This window comes from Coloeus monedula (genome assembly GCF_965178545.1).
Source record: "Coloeus monedula genome assembly, chromosome: 5".
In the NCBI taxonomy this organism is placed as follows: domain Eukaryota; kingdom Metazoa; phylum Chordata; class Aves; order Passeriformes; family Corvidae; genus Coloeus; species Coloeus monedula.
In genome coordinates, this window is record NC_138785.1 from 47,621,338 (window position 1) to 47,633,724 (window position 12,387).

Sequence of the window (12,387 nt, forward strand, 5' to 3'; positions counted from 1 at the left end):
GATACTAATTATGCTGTGCTTAAGACTTCTTTATAAATCCCTTTCTGTTATGCAACACCTCTCCTACAAAACGCAGAGGAATGTCTATTATGCTCAGTGTAATCAATGAATATTCTTTGTGGGTCTCTCAGCTGATTTTATCTTTCCAGAAAACTAAAAATCAAGATATTTCCTGTGAATTAAGCCCTGCTTACAAAAAAAAGCACACATCGTGGTGTCTCCCCTATTTAAGGCAGTATTTTCTACATGAGAGAAGTAGCAAGTGCAGCATTGCTTAAAATTCATGCAAATAGATACCTTTGCTCTGATTCTACTAGCCTGAACAGCAGATACACAACAGCACTGCTTCACACTGACTTCTGTTTTATGGTATATAAAACATCACTTTTGGCCAATAAGCACAGTATACAACTCCAGCTCTAGGTAAAGCTTCAGGTATGAGAGGGAGCCTATCAGTTCACAGTGCTTGTTGAAAAGAACATAGAAATATTCAGCATTTAAACACATGGATCACATTAAAACACTGAAACTGATGATAAAATAAATTACAAATCTACTGCTTCTGTCCATCTCTGAAAAATTCTTAACTTACGTTTTTGGAGGCAAGGAAGCTCATGCCCTTTGCCACCTGGTAAGAAAAGCTCAGCAGATCTTCTACATCTAAAGCAAGTTCGTCATCTTCTGGCATAGCAAGGGTAACATCCTGATCAGTGTAGGATCCTACACGATATAAACAACAACAGCTTTTGAGTTAAGCAAGTGTAATCATGTAGAAATCATGTAGAGTTGTTTTGACATTAAACAAAACAGTGACTGGAGTAAGTACCAGTCTAGAATCACATAAATAGCCCATCACCAAAAAGGAAAAAATAATCCTGATACTCCATTTAAGTGTGAAGAAATACAAGACACTGTAATTGAGCATACTGTTCTTTTTCAAGCCTTCTCACACCTATTACTGAGTTTTAAGCATCCCCATTCACAAAAGACAAATATGCTAAAACTGAACAAATCCATGAAACCCCTCTTCCTGCACTCCCACCAGCAAACAGAATTCCTTGTCACTGAACTCACCGGACTTCACAGGTCGTTTTTTGTCAGCCTTTGGTGGGACTGCATATGACACTCCTGGTTTCATGTCCATGTACTCATTGGCAGCATCACTGTAAGAGGCAGCAGAACAAAAGAAACATAGTTTAGTGAAAAAGATCCCAAAAGCCATCCAAGAAAAAAGCCAACATCAGGCCAACCTTCTGAATAATTGCTTTATGAATGATCAGTTGATTGGAAATTCATGGGTGTGTGAAAAAAATGAGGAAATGCCTGTACAGAAAGAGAGGTTTGGTGGTACAGTTAATGATACACCTCAAAGTTTGAGTTTGGCTCAGGTGAGCAAGCAAAACCTTTCACATGAATACTGTTTATACAGACCTCTCTCTCTATAAATTAACATCCAGATGTTTCACAGGATCTGCTAGTGCTTCCTTTTTCTGCTTAGGCCAACTTCTACCAGAATATTTCAGCAGCTCAATTGGCAATTGAAATGCAGAAGACAAATGGTAAAAAATGTTAAATTCAGAAATTCCCAAGTTCCATAGGGGATTCATATGTATTTCAAAAAATCAGCCGAGGCTTGGGACAGCCATCTGCTACATTAAGTTTAAATTTTCTTATTTCTATATATAATTCAAATGTACAGATTTTCATACTATATGGTTTATAAATATACAGTTAGGCACCTTTAGAAATGATGGATGTACTTTGGCATTTTTCACTTCATTGCCATTGGAATTCATATACTTCCTTAGCCTGAAACATCTGCTTAGTTTAAGAACAATAAATGCAGCCACAGAGCTAACATAGGAAGGAGCAATGAGATCACCAATAGCTTTAGTTACCATCATAAACACATCTGACACATTGAGCAGCAGTAAACATTACCACGAGAATTTTGTAAATACTCTGCTGCTAATAACTCAATTTATGAACTGTGCTTAAATTAAACAGCAAGATCCCTTCACTGAACAGAGGGCACAACCTCCAATGGCAAATCACAGCCTTATGTTCATCTCCACAGCAGTCCCAACCTCTATGGGGCATCACCAGCTATCCATTTATTGCCACAGCACAAACAGCATCACCAGGGCTACACCTTGCTGGGATAAAGAACTTTTCCAACTCCTTGGGTCTGCCTGCTTCTTTTGTGACTGCCAACACAAAGTAATGGGCCCACTGGGGCAATAAACAGACTAAAATTTAGAATGGGCAGGTATTGTAATAGCCCCTAGGTTTTGGTAAGCTGTCTCCCTCACTTTGCAAACGGAAGGAAATCTGCTTGGAAACGCCCTTGGAAAGAACTCTGGGATGGTATATAAAACACAGCAGTTAAAAATATACAGATTAATTAAGTACAAGAGCAATCTCAGAGTCATGACACAGGTTGTTTCACCACAAAATGTAGTGAGCTGTCAGTGGCAGCCTGCCGCTGACATTGTAAGACAGTGGTTTGATTTTGTAAAAAGTGATTTCTGAAGGCAGGAACTCGGGAGAACTCAGGGCACTAACAGCCCGACACTGGGGAAGCTGTCATTCAAGCTGCTAAATAAGCACTACCGAAGTTTAACAATAACAATAAACACAAATATGTACAAAGATTGGAGCCAAGGAAGTGCATGAAATAACTGCAGAAATTTGATAAAGAAGTAAAACAGAGCGCATACAATCCACTCTGTATATAATGACACACTGTTAGAATAAACCACCCCCTGAACAAATAGCCTATTAATTAAATTGTTTTCTTGTGCAGCCAAGAATCTCCAAAGCCTGCTGCATTAAATGTTTCTCCACACCTCTTATCTCTAATAAACTTTGATATCTCCTCCTTCCCAATCTTCTAAAAACACAAGTACATTTCAGCAGGTCATACTTACGCTGCAGGCTCTGACTGATGCAAAAGGTTCTCATAAACAGCTGCATCTGCATGTTCTTCATGTTTTGGACAAATAAATGAATCTCGTTTCCGTCTCAGAAAATTTAAAAGATCACCATAACAGCAATATTCTGTAATGACTAGAGTGGGACCTGTAGATGCATGTAAGGTTTAGAAAGCTGGTGAGTATTGTTTTTAAAGCAGAAAACCCTACATAAAGCTAGCATTCAGTGAAGCACACAGGCTGGACTATTAAAAAAAAATCACACTGCCTAGCACTGTCTAGACTTGAAAAGTTATAGAAAAGTAACCGAGCATCTTCCCTTTCACAGATGAACAACTGTGGTCCAGCTAAAGCTGTGTCCCAATTAATGTTCTGCCCCTCAACAGCATTGGATTGTACAAAAATTAAACAAATAAGTCTTTTTCTTCATGCGATAATGGTTCTGGCCAGACACATCTGTTTGATTTTGCTCACTTCCTGAAGGAAGTTATTTGTTCCAAACATTAAGAGTAATTCAAGCTTCAAACATTAATCCTTTTGATTCACTTCTGTTTACAGTAGAGCTTCACACTACTTCAGTAATGTTTTGGAAATGATGTAGAGTGTTATATTCTGCAGTATAATAGGAAAAATCATTCAAACAGAACAGCCTGCTGCAACAGAAAACTACACTGCACAAGGTCTTAGAATATTAAAATGAAATCAGAAAAGGGAATCAAGTCATCTTCAGCAAGGATGTTTATAGATCAAATATATGTCTTTTGAGTGAATGACTCCAGCTACAGAGCTCGAATATGTAATTACACTGCGTGTTATTTCATCTCTAAGTTTACTCTGTATCATTATTGCCTAACCTCACTGGTTTATTTCCATTTCTCTGCAGTTAAAAATTATAGCTTTCACAAAGCAAAACAAGTGTTTGTGGTGTGATTTTCTTACAGACACCACATTTTTTCCACTGAGAGAAACATGCACTTGGGCCAGTGAGTCTACTTAGCTGGCTGTCTGAACAAAATAGTTCCATCCTATTTTTAAATCATTAATTGTGAGAAATGTTTTGCCTTTGTCTAAAACTATGAATTTTTACAAGCCCCTTTTCTTTGAAAAATGTGTAAGAAGCAGTACCACCTTTCATATTAAAATGAGTATAAATCAAAAACACAAGTTTCTGTCACTCTCTATTGACACTTTAGGGGTTTTGTAGCTTTTATTATGTATGAAAACAAACTTACGAAGTTTATACTAAATGTGAAACATTAGGGTTTTGCAATTCTTTATTTCCAAAACTACTTTTCTCAACTTTCTGCTGCTTAGAATTTGTACCTTTAGTGGTGCCTTAGCAGATACATTTGCAGCAGATACATTTAAACAGAAGGCTGGAAGGCTACGGAAGACAAGCCTGTTGACTTCACCTAGGATACCAACAAGGAACCAGTTCTCATTAATGAGAAACAATGTGATGGAGGAAAAAGTTTATACTGTACATTTTGTCATCTCTCAAGAAGAAAGCACACAATGGTTCACATGAAAGAGAATAAAAGCAACCTTCTTGTTCAGCTGAAGCTACAGTAGTCTTACTACTGTTTTTAAAATGAGCCTAAAATCTAGATTCAGTAAATCACAGATGATAATCATGATGATCTGCAACATGTCTAAGCATGAAATGTATTTAAGATTTCTACACTTAGAGCTGCACCTTGGATTCTTCTTCACAAAGTTCATCCTCCTGGCAATAAAAACAGAACAGAAACAACCAATAATCTGTAGACAACCCCACCTCCAATAGTGCAAGCTCCAAGCAGATTCACAATGTTGATGTGGTTTCCAAGGTAGCTCAGCACTTTAAGCTCTGACATCAAGGCTTCCCTTTCCGTTAAATGGGCACTTGCTGCAAGGCAAAGCACAATGTTCAGTATGTAACACACCAACCAAGAGAGAAGAAAGAAAAAATGGTATCGTGTACTACAGCAACTTACTTTTCAACATCTTTACTGCTACTGTCATAGCAGCATCAGACTTAAATAAGCCATAAGCAGTGGCTTCAACAACTTTTCCAAAAGCTCCAGCGCCAAGGGTTTTACCTAATAGAGCAAACAAAATACTCTGTAACAACTCTGAGTATTTCCTCCTGTAGGGCTCAACATCTTATTACATGATATCAAGGAAGCTATTGCAGACACGTCTGCTTGCCTTTTGTCCCAAGGCAAGAATGAGCAATTATCATTATCTGCATTATTGCACAACATCTTTGTGACAAAACCCTGCTGTGTTTGACCAAAGTCTCATACGAGACCTGAAGGTTTCACCTTGCAGATGAAGTTAAATAAATCTAAACTAACCAAAACTCAAACGGTTTCTAGGAAATTCCCATTTGTGATCATAAGGAAGTTGCGTTGGATCTATGTAAACATAGTTGTTTCCATTTATTTCTTCAACAACTTTCCACTGAACTTCGTACTTGGGTTTCTGGAAAAGAAAGAGACCAGCTGTGACTACTGAGGACTCTGCAAGCAGCTCACACATGCTTTTTTAACTTGGGCAAAGGGGCTTCTGATTTTACCTGCAAATATATGTACACCAGAATCATGACTATGATGCACATCAGTCCTGCAGCAACTCCAAATGCAGTTAGTAGAGGGGTGAAAAGGGTATGGGTACGGATTTGCTCTGGAAAGAAACAGAAAATTCTCCTTAAAATACTGAACAAGAAAAACTAAATTAAAAAGATGCAGGTGAGAACCTTTCCTTGGTTCTTCTTTGTAAAATACAGTTTGGAGTTTTGACTTTCCCAGATGTGCTCCAGGTGTATCAGAATGTCTTTCCTGAAAGAGCTGTGGGAGATGGAGCTGGCACAGAAACCACCCAGTTCACGCCTTCGGAGTCTCAGCTTCATTAATTCAGGAGGTTTGGCACTAAGATCAGGTAATGCAAGGGGTTTGCATGATCTCAGTCAAGTTACGTTAAAGAAAGAAGCTTTTATCTGAAGTCCCAATTTTTTCTCTTCCCCTTTGCCCCCCACCTAAGTATGATCCCTACAGCAGAGTCCTCACAAGGAGAGGTTGTGTCGAGTAGTGATGAAATACCATTCCACTACAACCCATCTGCCCCAAATCTGGCGTATTTGTTTGTATGTTCTATCTGGCTGTAATGGAAAAAAAAATAAGCAGAACATTTGGTTTTGCAAAGAAGAGCACAGCTTTACAAACACATTTCAAATCATCTATGTTCTAGTGGTTTTTTCTCCCCCACAAACCTACAAATACCACTACAAAACTCATAAGCCCTTTTGCAGCATGTTGCTGCTGTTACTTCTTTTATAGCAGCAGGACACTTAAGCTCCAGGCAAGCTGGGGACAGCATTTTTCTTGAGACATTGTAAAAACCTAAAATAAAATGCAATCATTCCTTTAAAAAAAGAAGTGATGGCCTAAATACTCAAAACAGACAAAGACAGGAAAACAAAAGGGAGAGAGAGAGGGAAAGCCAGGGTAATGCTGTAGGTGGTTTTCCTCTGTGCTGCACAGACAGAAGAAACCCACATACCTACTGCACTGCAGAACAGGTGCCTTAAAAAGACAGTACCACAATAGTCACTGAAAAATTAAAGCAATACTTTGACAGGCAGAACATGCAACGTAGTACGTTATCACGTGCTCAGCCACAGTACTGTAAACTTTCTTATGGCAAAAACACTTAAAATCCTTTTACAGGAAGAGCTAAACACCATCCATGTTTTGTGGTCTCATTCAGCCCAGACGTTACCTTTAATAGCAAAGTTGAAGAAAGCAGAGCTCCTGTCCCCATTGCTGGAGGCCTCACAGCACACGGTGCCGGTGCTCCTGAACATGCTGGCGTTAATGGTGCTTTCAACCAGGATTCGCTCAAATGACGGTGCTGATGAATTTGTGTAACCAATTTTGACATCCATGGGGGATATTGTTGGTGAATCAAAACACCTGGAGAAACAATACCGACAGTTACCTGCAATGGATTGCTACCTGAAGTGCCAGACCAACAGAGAATGGAACTACACTGGTCTACAAAGGGATTTGGCTGAAGATATTAACCTTGAAACAGCGGACTCATGGGGTCTCATGGTCTTGTACGTAGTGGGAGAAATGGATACGTACACCTACCCTGGCCCCACTAGAGACCACGATGTCTGCATTTGCTTTTGATTAGACATACCTACAGGTCTGTAACTTCTCTGTGGGTTTTATACCATTCAACATTCATTTTCAACTTCAGTGTCAAGCAGTTGTGGTCTATACCCACTTCTGTAAATGTTCCCCAAGCATCATCTTATTACTGCACAAAAAAAGTCCACGATGTACATAAAGCACCACTAAGCTTATATGCAGTCAGAAAACAGCCAGTTCTTTTCTCCCAAGATGTTGCTTCTCCTTCATATGTCACATATTTACTACATAAGCACACATCTAAGATTTTAAAAAAGGTACTATTTGAAACCATTAAGGAAATAACAATTATTTTAGACATAAAACAGATTACACTGGTGGGAAGGAGACCCATGACTTGCTAGTACGAGATCTCTTACTATGGGGGAAGTCAAGAAAAACCTTGAAACTTGCTTCACAAATGCTCCATTTCACAGTGAAACTCTACAATCTTCTTTAAAATGCCTGCTTTTAAAAACATCCGGCTTTATTTGTAACAACTCTAGACTTGTTTACTTGTCATATGTTTCATGTGAACAGAAATCTAATTCCATTATGTCTGGAAAAATTACTTCATTACACAATGAAACAAATTATAACAGCCATATTCATAAGGGATTCTGTGATTGCCACTCTGTGAAATTGCACATAGAACATGTGTCATTTGGGGCCAAGCTGATACAAACCATAGTTAGCTTGCAGCAGAAAGTTTGGCTTTTACTTTTACGCAGCAGAAAGTGTTGGTTATTCCCCTTTCAAGGAGAGAATGCAAAGGAGAATAACGAAACATATCCCTGCCTTCTCACAAACTACGCAAATAAGGCAATGCCAAAAAGGATGAAAGACACAGTGCAACATTCGAATATAACTATTACCAAGTCATTTCATGTTCTTAATTTTTAATTAGCAATTGGGTGTGTCGCACATAGATAACCTTTGGAGACTCTTGTTTACTTAACTCACCTCTGCTCAGTTCCTGGGCAAAAATACCAGTATATGGTAGGGGCTGGGAATCCAGCTGCTACGCACTGGAGAATACCATTGCTAAGTATATCCAGAGTGAGAATCTCAGGTTTTGCTGTAATAAAGAAAAGCAACAGTCATCTATTAGGGGAACACAGGATTTGCATTGCCATTTGCTCTTCACACCAGCAACCTGTGTGCCTTATCATGCATGGAATCACTCAGGTGAGCAAGACCTTTTTATGCTCAAGGATGTTTGTGTCTGAACTGGTGTCCTGCAAAAATCGAGTATCTGTGAAAATATTAGTTCTTACACTGAATACTTGGGCTTGAATGTCAGAAGAATACCTTATCTCCCCCTGAGTATTTGATTTGATGAAAGATCCTAAACCAGCAAAGCTAAGAGCTTGAACAACCCAAAGAAGCCTGTGCTTGGAACAATAAAGTTCCCATTCCTGCACAGCATGACGTTACCCACCTGTACAAAGGACAGTTTCTTCACAGTTAGAAGTGTACTAAATCTGTCAAACCACATCCCTCTTACATCTGCCCTGTGTATTCAATATTACCACTGCAGCCAGGAAAGGAACTACGCTGCAAGGCAACCAGTGCAGACCTCCCCACATAGGATACATCCCTCTAAGATACCGCTACTGAAATGCCCAACTGCCTGATTCTCTGAAACACCGCACGTACAAGAAGCCAATACTTGGCTAAACGTATTAGCTTTCCAAATGAGAATTTGTGATTGCTCCGGTAGTTTAGAAAGCAATTCATCTGGCCAATGCCTTTTGTCACATCCTGAACAGAGCTAGTCCTGCAGTTGGTTTAGGAGCCCTTGTTTCAAGTATGGCAGGAAACCAGTGCAGTCAGGTGGACTTCAGAGTTGTTCGTCCAATGCCAGAAGCTTCAGCCAAGAGCACCACTAACACAGAAAGGGGTTTTTCCTGGTGAAACTGGAATTACTGACCTCCCTTCCTTCCCTTAACAACTTAGCTTCCTTGCAAGATCACCTAAACAGAAGTTAGTGAAAGGAACTATAAAAGACTACATTGCAATGATGCTGCTCACCTGACAGATACAAGTGAAGAGCCCATTATCAGTTAATACAGCTTTACAGAAATGTAAGATGAACTTCTAATTCTAGAAAGTAGTGAAGCTGTATAGACTGCAGTGGGAAAACATAGATTTATTTCAGATAAAACCCATGTACAAAGACTGCACAGCATTAGTTTTTAATGAATAGAATATTCTACTCACTGATTAAATTAGAGGCAATAAAACAGATATATATTCTCAATCATGTACCATCTCCTCGTGACTCACGTTACAGGAACTGAATGTTCTTTCATTTCTAAATCTGCATGTTGTGTTTTATGCAAAATACCAAGAACCAAACATTGTTGCAAAATGTTGAGACTGATTTTCAGCATTACTCATTTGGTGAAGAACTCTCTGAGAGCACACAGCATGTCAACCCAGCCTCAATGCTCACAGAATACATGTAATTCACATTTCTAAAATTCCAATCAAAATGGCTGGATTGTGAAATTATAATTAGCTAAACTACAACCCATGTGCTATTTGTTTAGGTTTATGCTGCATTTTAGGCAACATTACAGTACAATGTAAGTCAAGAAATGAGATAACTGAGAAGTCAAATATAAGAGGCATATGCGCATTAGGCCCTGGAAAAAATACTGTGCCAGAGTTGGTCTGCATGTAACATCTGAAGCTGAGTGAGGGAAACAAAAATGCCCACAATTAGTCATGCTCTTTCCAGTGTAAAAACCTAGTGCAATAAAAGCCTGTCTGCATGGCCACGAGCCCACATGCACTCATCCTGCGACAGTGAAGGAGATGACAGGCTGTCCAGCCAGGCACTGTGGTCCAGCCTTGGTGCCAGGGGAAGCTGAGCTGTAGCAGCTTCTGAGAAGTGCTGACCTAAGAGCAGCTCTACCTGCCATGTGCCTGGTGAAGCACTTTGATGTAGCAACTAGAGTGATCAGCATCTCCCCACCAGCACCAAGGGCTCCCAAGCCTCCCTGGCTCAGGGATGCATTTCACTTGAGGCGGCAAAGAGGCCCCCCCATGCCAGTACCCAAGGGGACGGAGATGGCTGCTACTGCCATTCCCACTGGCTGCTCCTTTGGCAGCTCAGGCACGCATGCGTCTCAGCACCTGCACCCCTTTCTGGCAGCCGGAGCACCTTCCTCAACCACCAGTGCAGGTGCTCCAGAGGATGCTGGAGTGAAGATGGACTGCCTTTTGCAAACAGGTGCTGAGCTGTCTTGCGCATCTTCTTTTTAAAAGGGATTTTACTGTGCTAGATTTTATGACTTTTGCTGCCTAATTACCACTCCGGCTATCAGGCAGACTCCTAATGACCAGACGCTGCTTACTGTTCTGACTTTAATCTCCTAAATATTAAACATTTTGTTACATTGTTCAGCATATATGCATTCTGCCTTCAGTAATCAGGCATTAAATGTCTTAAACTTCTAATTTCATTAAGTTTATTAATCACTTTTCAGCTTTTATTTATGTCAATTCTGAGTGTATCAAAGATGACTTATAAGAGGTCACTCCTATTTTAATTCAATGTTCTGTATAATGAAATTCTGAGTTTAATTGCTTTCTATTGCCACTTTCCCTTTCTTCATTGTTAATGAAGTAAATGTCTAAAAAGTAACACTTAATAGGTACTGTCAGTCATCCCAGACAAAGAGAGAGTTTTTTTCCCCACTGAAGCTACATTTTCTGGATTGGAACAAATCTTTTTACAATATCGTGGTGACTCCTTATTGTTCACTGCATAGTCCAATGACAGAAAAACAGCTGAGCTTGGCTTCATGTGATCTATAATACCATGACCAGTTTTCTCTTTGCAGCAGGAGCCCCAACCTCATAGATAATATTTTGTTGACTGTAATTAAGCTGAGATATTATTTTGCACTAAATTCAGGTAGTAGTTGGAAGATTCCTCTGCTAATTGCTAGATACACCATAGCTTGCCACTCTGGAGATTTCTACAGTTTCTTAAGTGTAACTGAGTACAGTATGCTGCTTGTCAAGCTGTAATTTTCTTTTTGGCTCCTAATTTTAGTGCTCCTTCTCTCCATACATTTATTATTAATTACTACACTATTTTAAAAGCAATACAGTATTGTTTCAGATTAGCATATGCAATTGCTAAATATGTTTAAATCCAAGGCAAGTATTTCTACACTGGGTTTTTCATGTCTTTCAGCAAATGCTTCAGCATCGATATTTGTTTATGTGAAGACATTCTCCTGATTATGAATCCTGTTTTACCTGTTTGGTTACTTTCTGCTGATTACATGCCCAAGCCAGCCATGTAAACATCACGAGCTACATCGAAGCAATTTATGCAAAATCCCTGACAACAATGCCAGGTGAGGATGCACCATTAAATCAGGATCTGACCCACCCACACAGGACTCACCTTTGGCAGTCACTCTGCTATGTCAAATAATATGGTATGTTGTCATGCAGTTTGTGTTTCACAGCTAAATAATGAGCATTTTGCAAGCCAGTGAAAACAGGTTATTTTTGTCTAAAACAACCCCTAGAAAGGCCAATCTATTAGTTTCTTTTTTTCAAAATGAAAAAATGTTTGCAGGAGCTTAGTCAAAATGCCAAAAGAAACTTTTTGAGTCAAGTGCATCAAATCCAACTGCTTCAGCAATGGCTGCAATCCACCCAGGGCCACAGTGCATGACAACATGGGCTCCATGAGACTGCTTAAGTGTCCTCACGGCATCCCAAGACTGATCTTGCTGCTTACAAGACCAGTAGTTGAAGAAAGAAGGAAACAGACTTGAATGCTGCTGGTTGTAGGGACAAGCCATTCAGAAGAACAAGTGTCTATGCTCCCTCTTGCCTTGCCCATTCTGCGTCTCTATTCTCTTCCTGGTCTGGTTTCCTAACCACGATCCACAGGGATTTTCAGCTTTTATTAAGTAGCACATGCCTCAAAAGCAGCAACATGACAATCTGCATTGAGAACTGACACCTGATAATGCCAAAACTGTGAGACAGTATTTTTTTTAGTTCTTGTGCCCAGAGTATAGGCAACCTGCAGTTTCTCCCATTCCTTCAGTGAAATTACATTTCTGGCTCAACAATTTGCTCCACTAATCTTTTAAATACTAGAATTATCCCTCATGACTGTGACCCACATTCATTCACTGAGACAAAGGACATCTGAGATCACTAGTGCCCTTATCTCAGAAATCAGAGCTAGGAAACACAGAAGGCACAATACAAGTGTCAACATTCATGGATGAAGG

General features: G+C 39.6%; 1 protein-coding gene across 1 annotated transcript in view; it reads right to left on the minus strand.

Annotated features, from left to right (window-relative positions):
* KIT (KIT proto-oncogene, receptor tyrosine kinase) overlaps window positions 1-12,387 on the minus strand; it is a gene marked incomplete at both ends in the record, with an annotated part of 53,642 nt that overhangs the window by 8,180 nt on the left and 33,075 nt on the right. Inside the window, 9 exons of the mRNA XM_082281989.1 lie at window positions 593-720; window positions 1,075-1,163; window positions 2,931-3,081; window positions 4,711-4,821; window positions 4,910-5,014; window positions 5,273-5,399; window positions 5,494-5,600; window positions 6,696-6,889; window positions 8,075-8,189. Of these exons, the coding sequence (XP_082138115.1) occupies window positions 593-720; window positions 1,075-1,163; window positions 2,931-3,081; window positions 4,711-4,821; window positions 4,910-5,014; window positions 5,273-5,399; window positions 5,494-5,600; window positions 6,696-6,889; window positions 8,075-8,189 (1,127 nt within the window). The remainder of the gene's footprint in view (window positions 1-592; window positions 721-1,074; window positions 1,164-2,930; window positions 3,082-4,710; window positions 4,822-4,909; window positions 5,015-5,272; window positions 5,400-5,493; window positions 5,601-6,695; window positions 6,890-8,074; window positions 8,190-12,387) is intronic.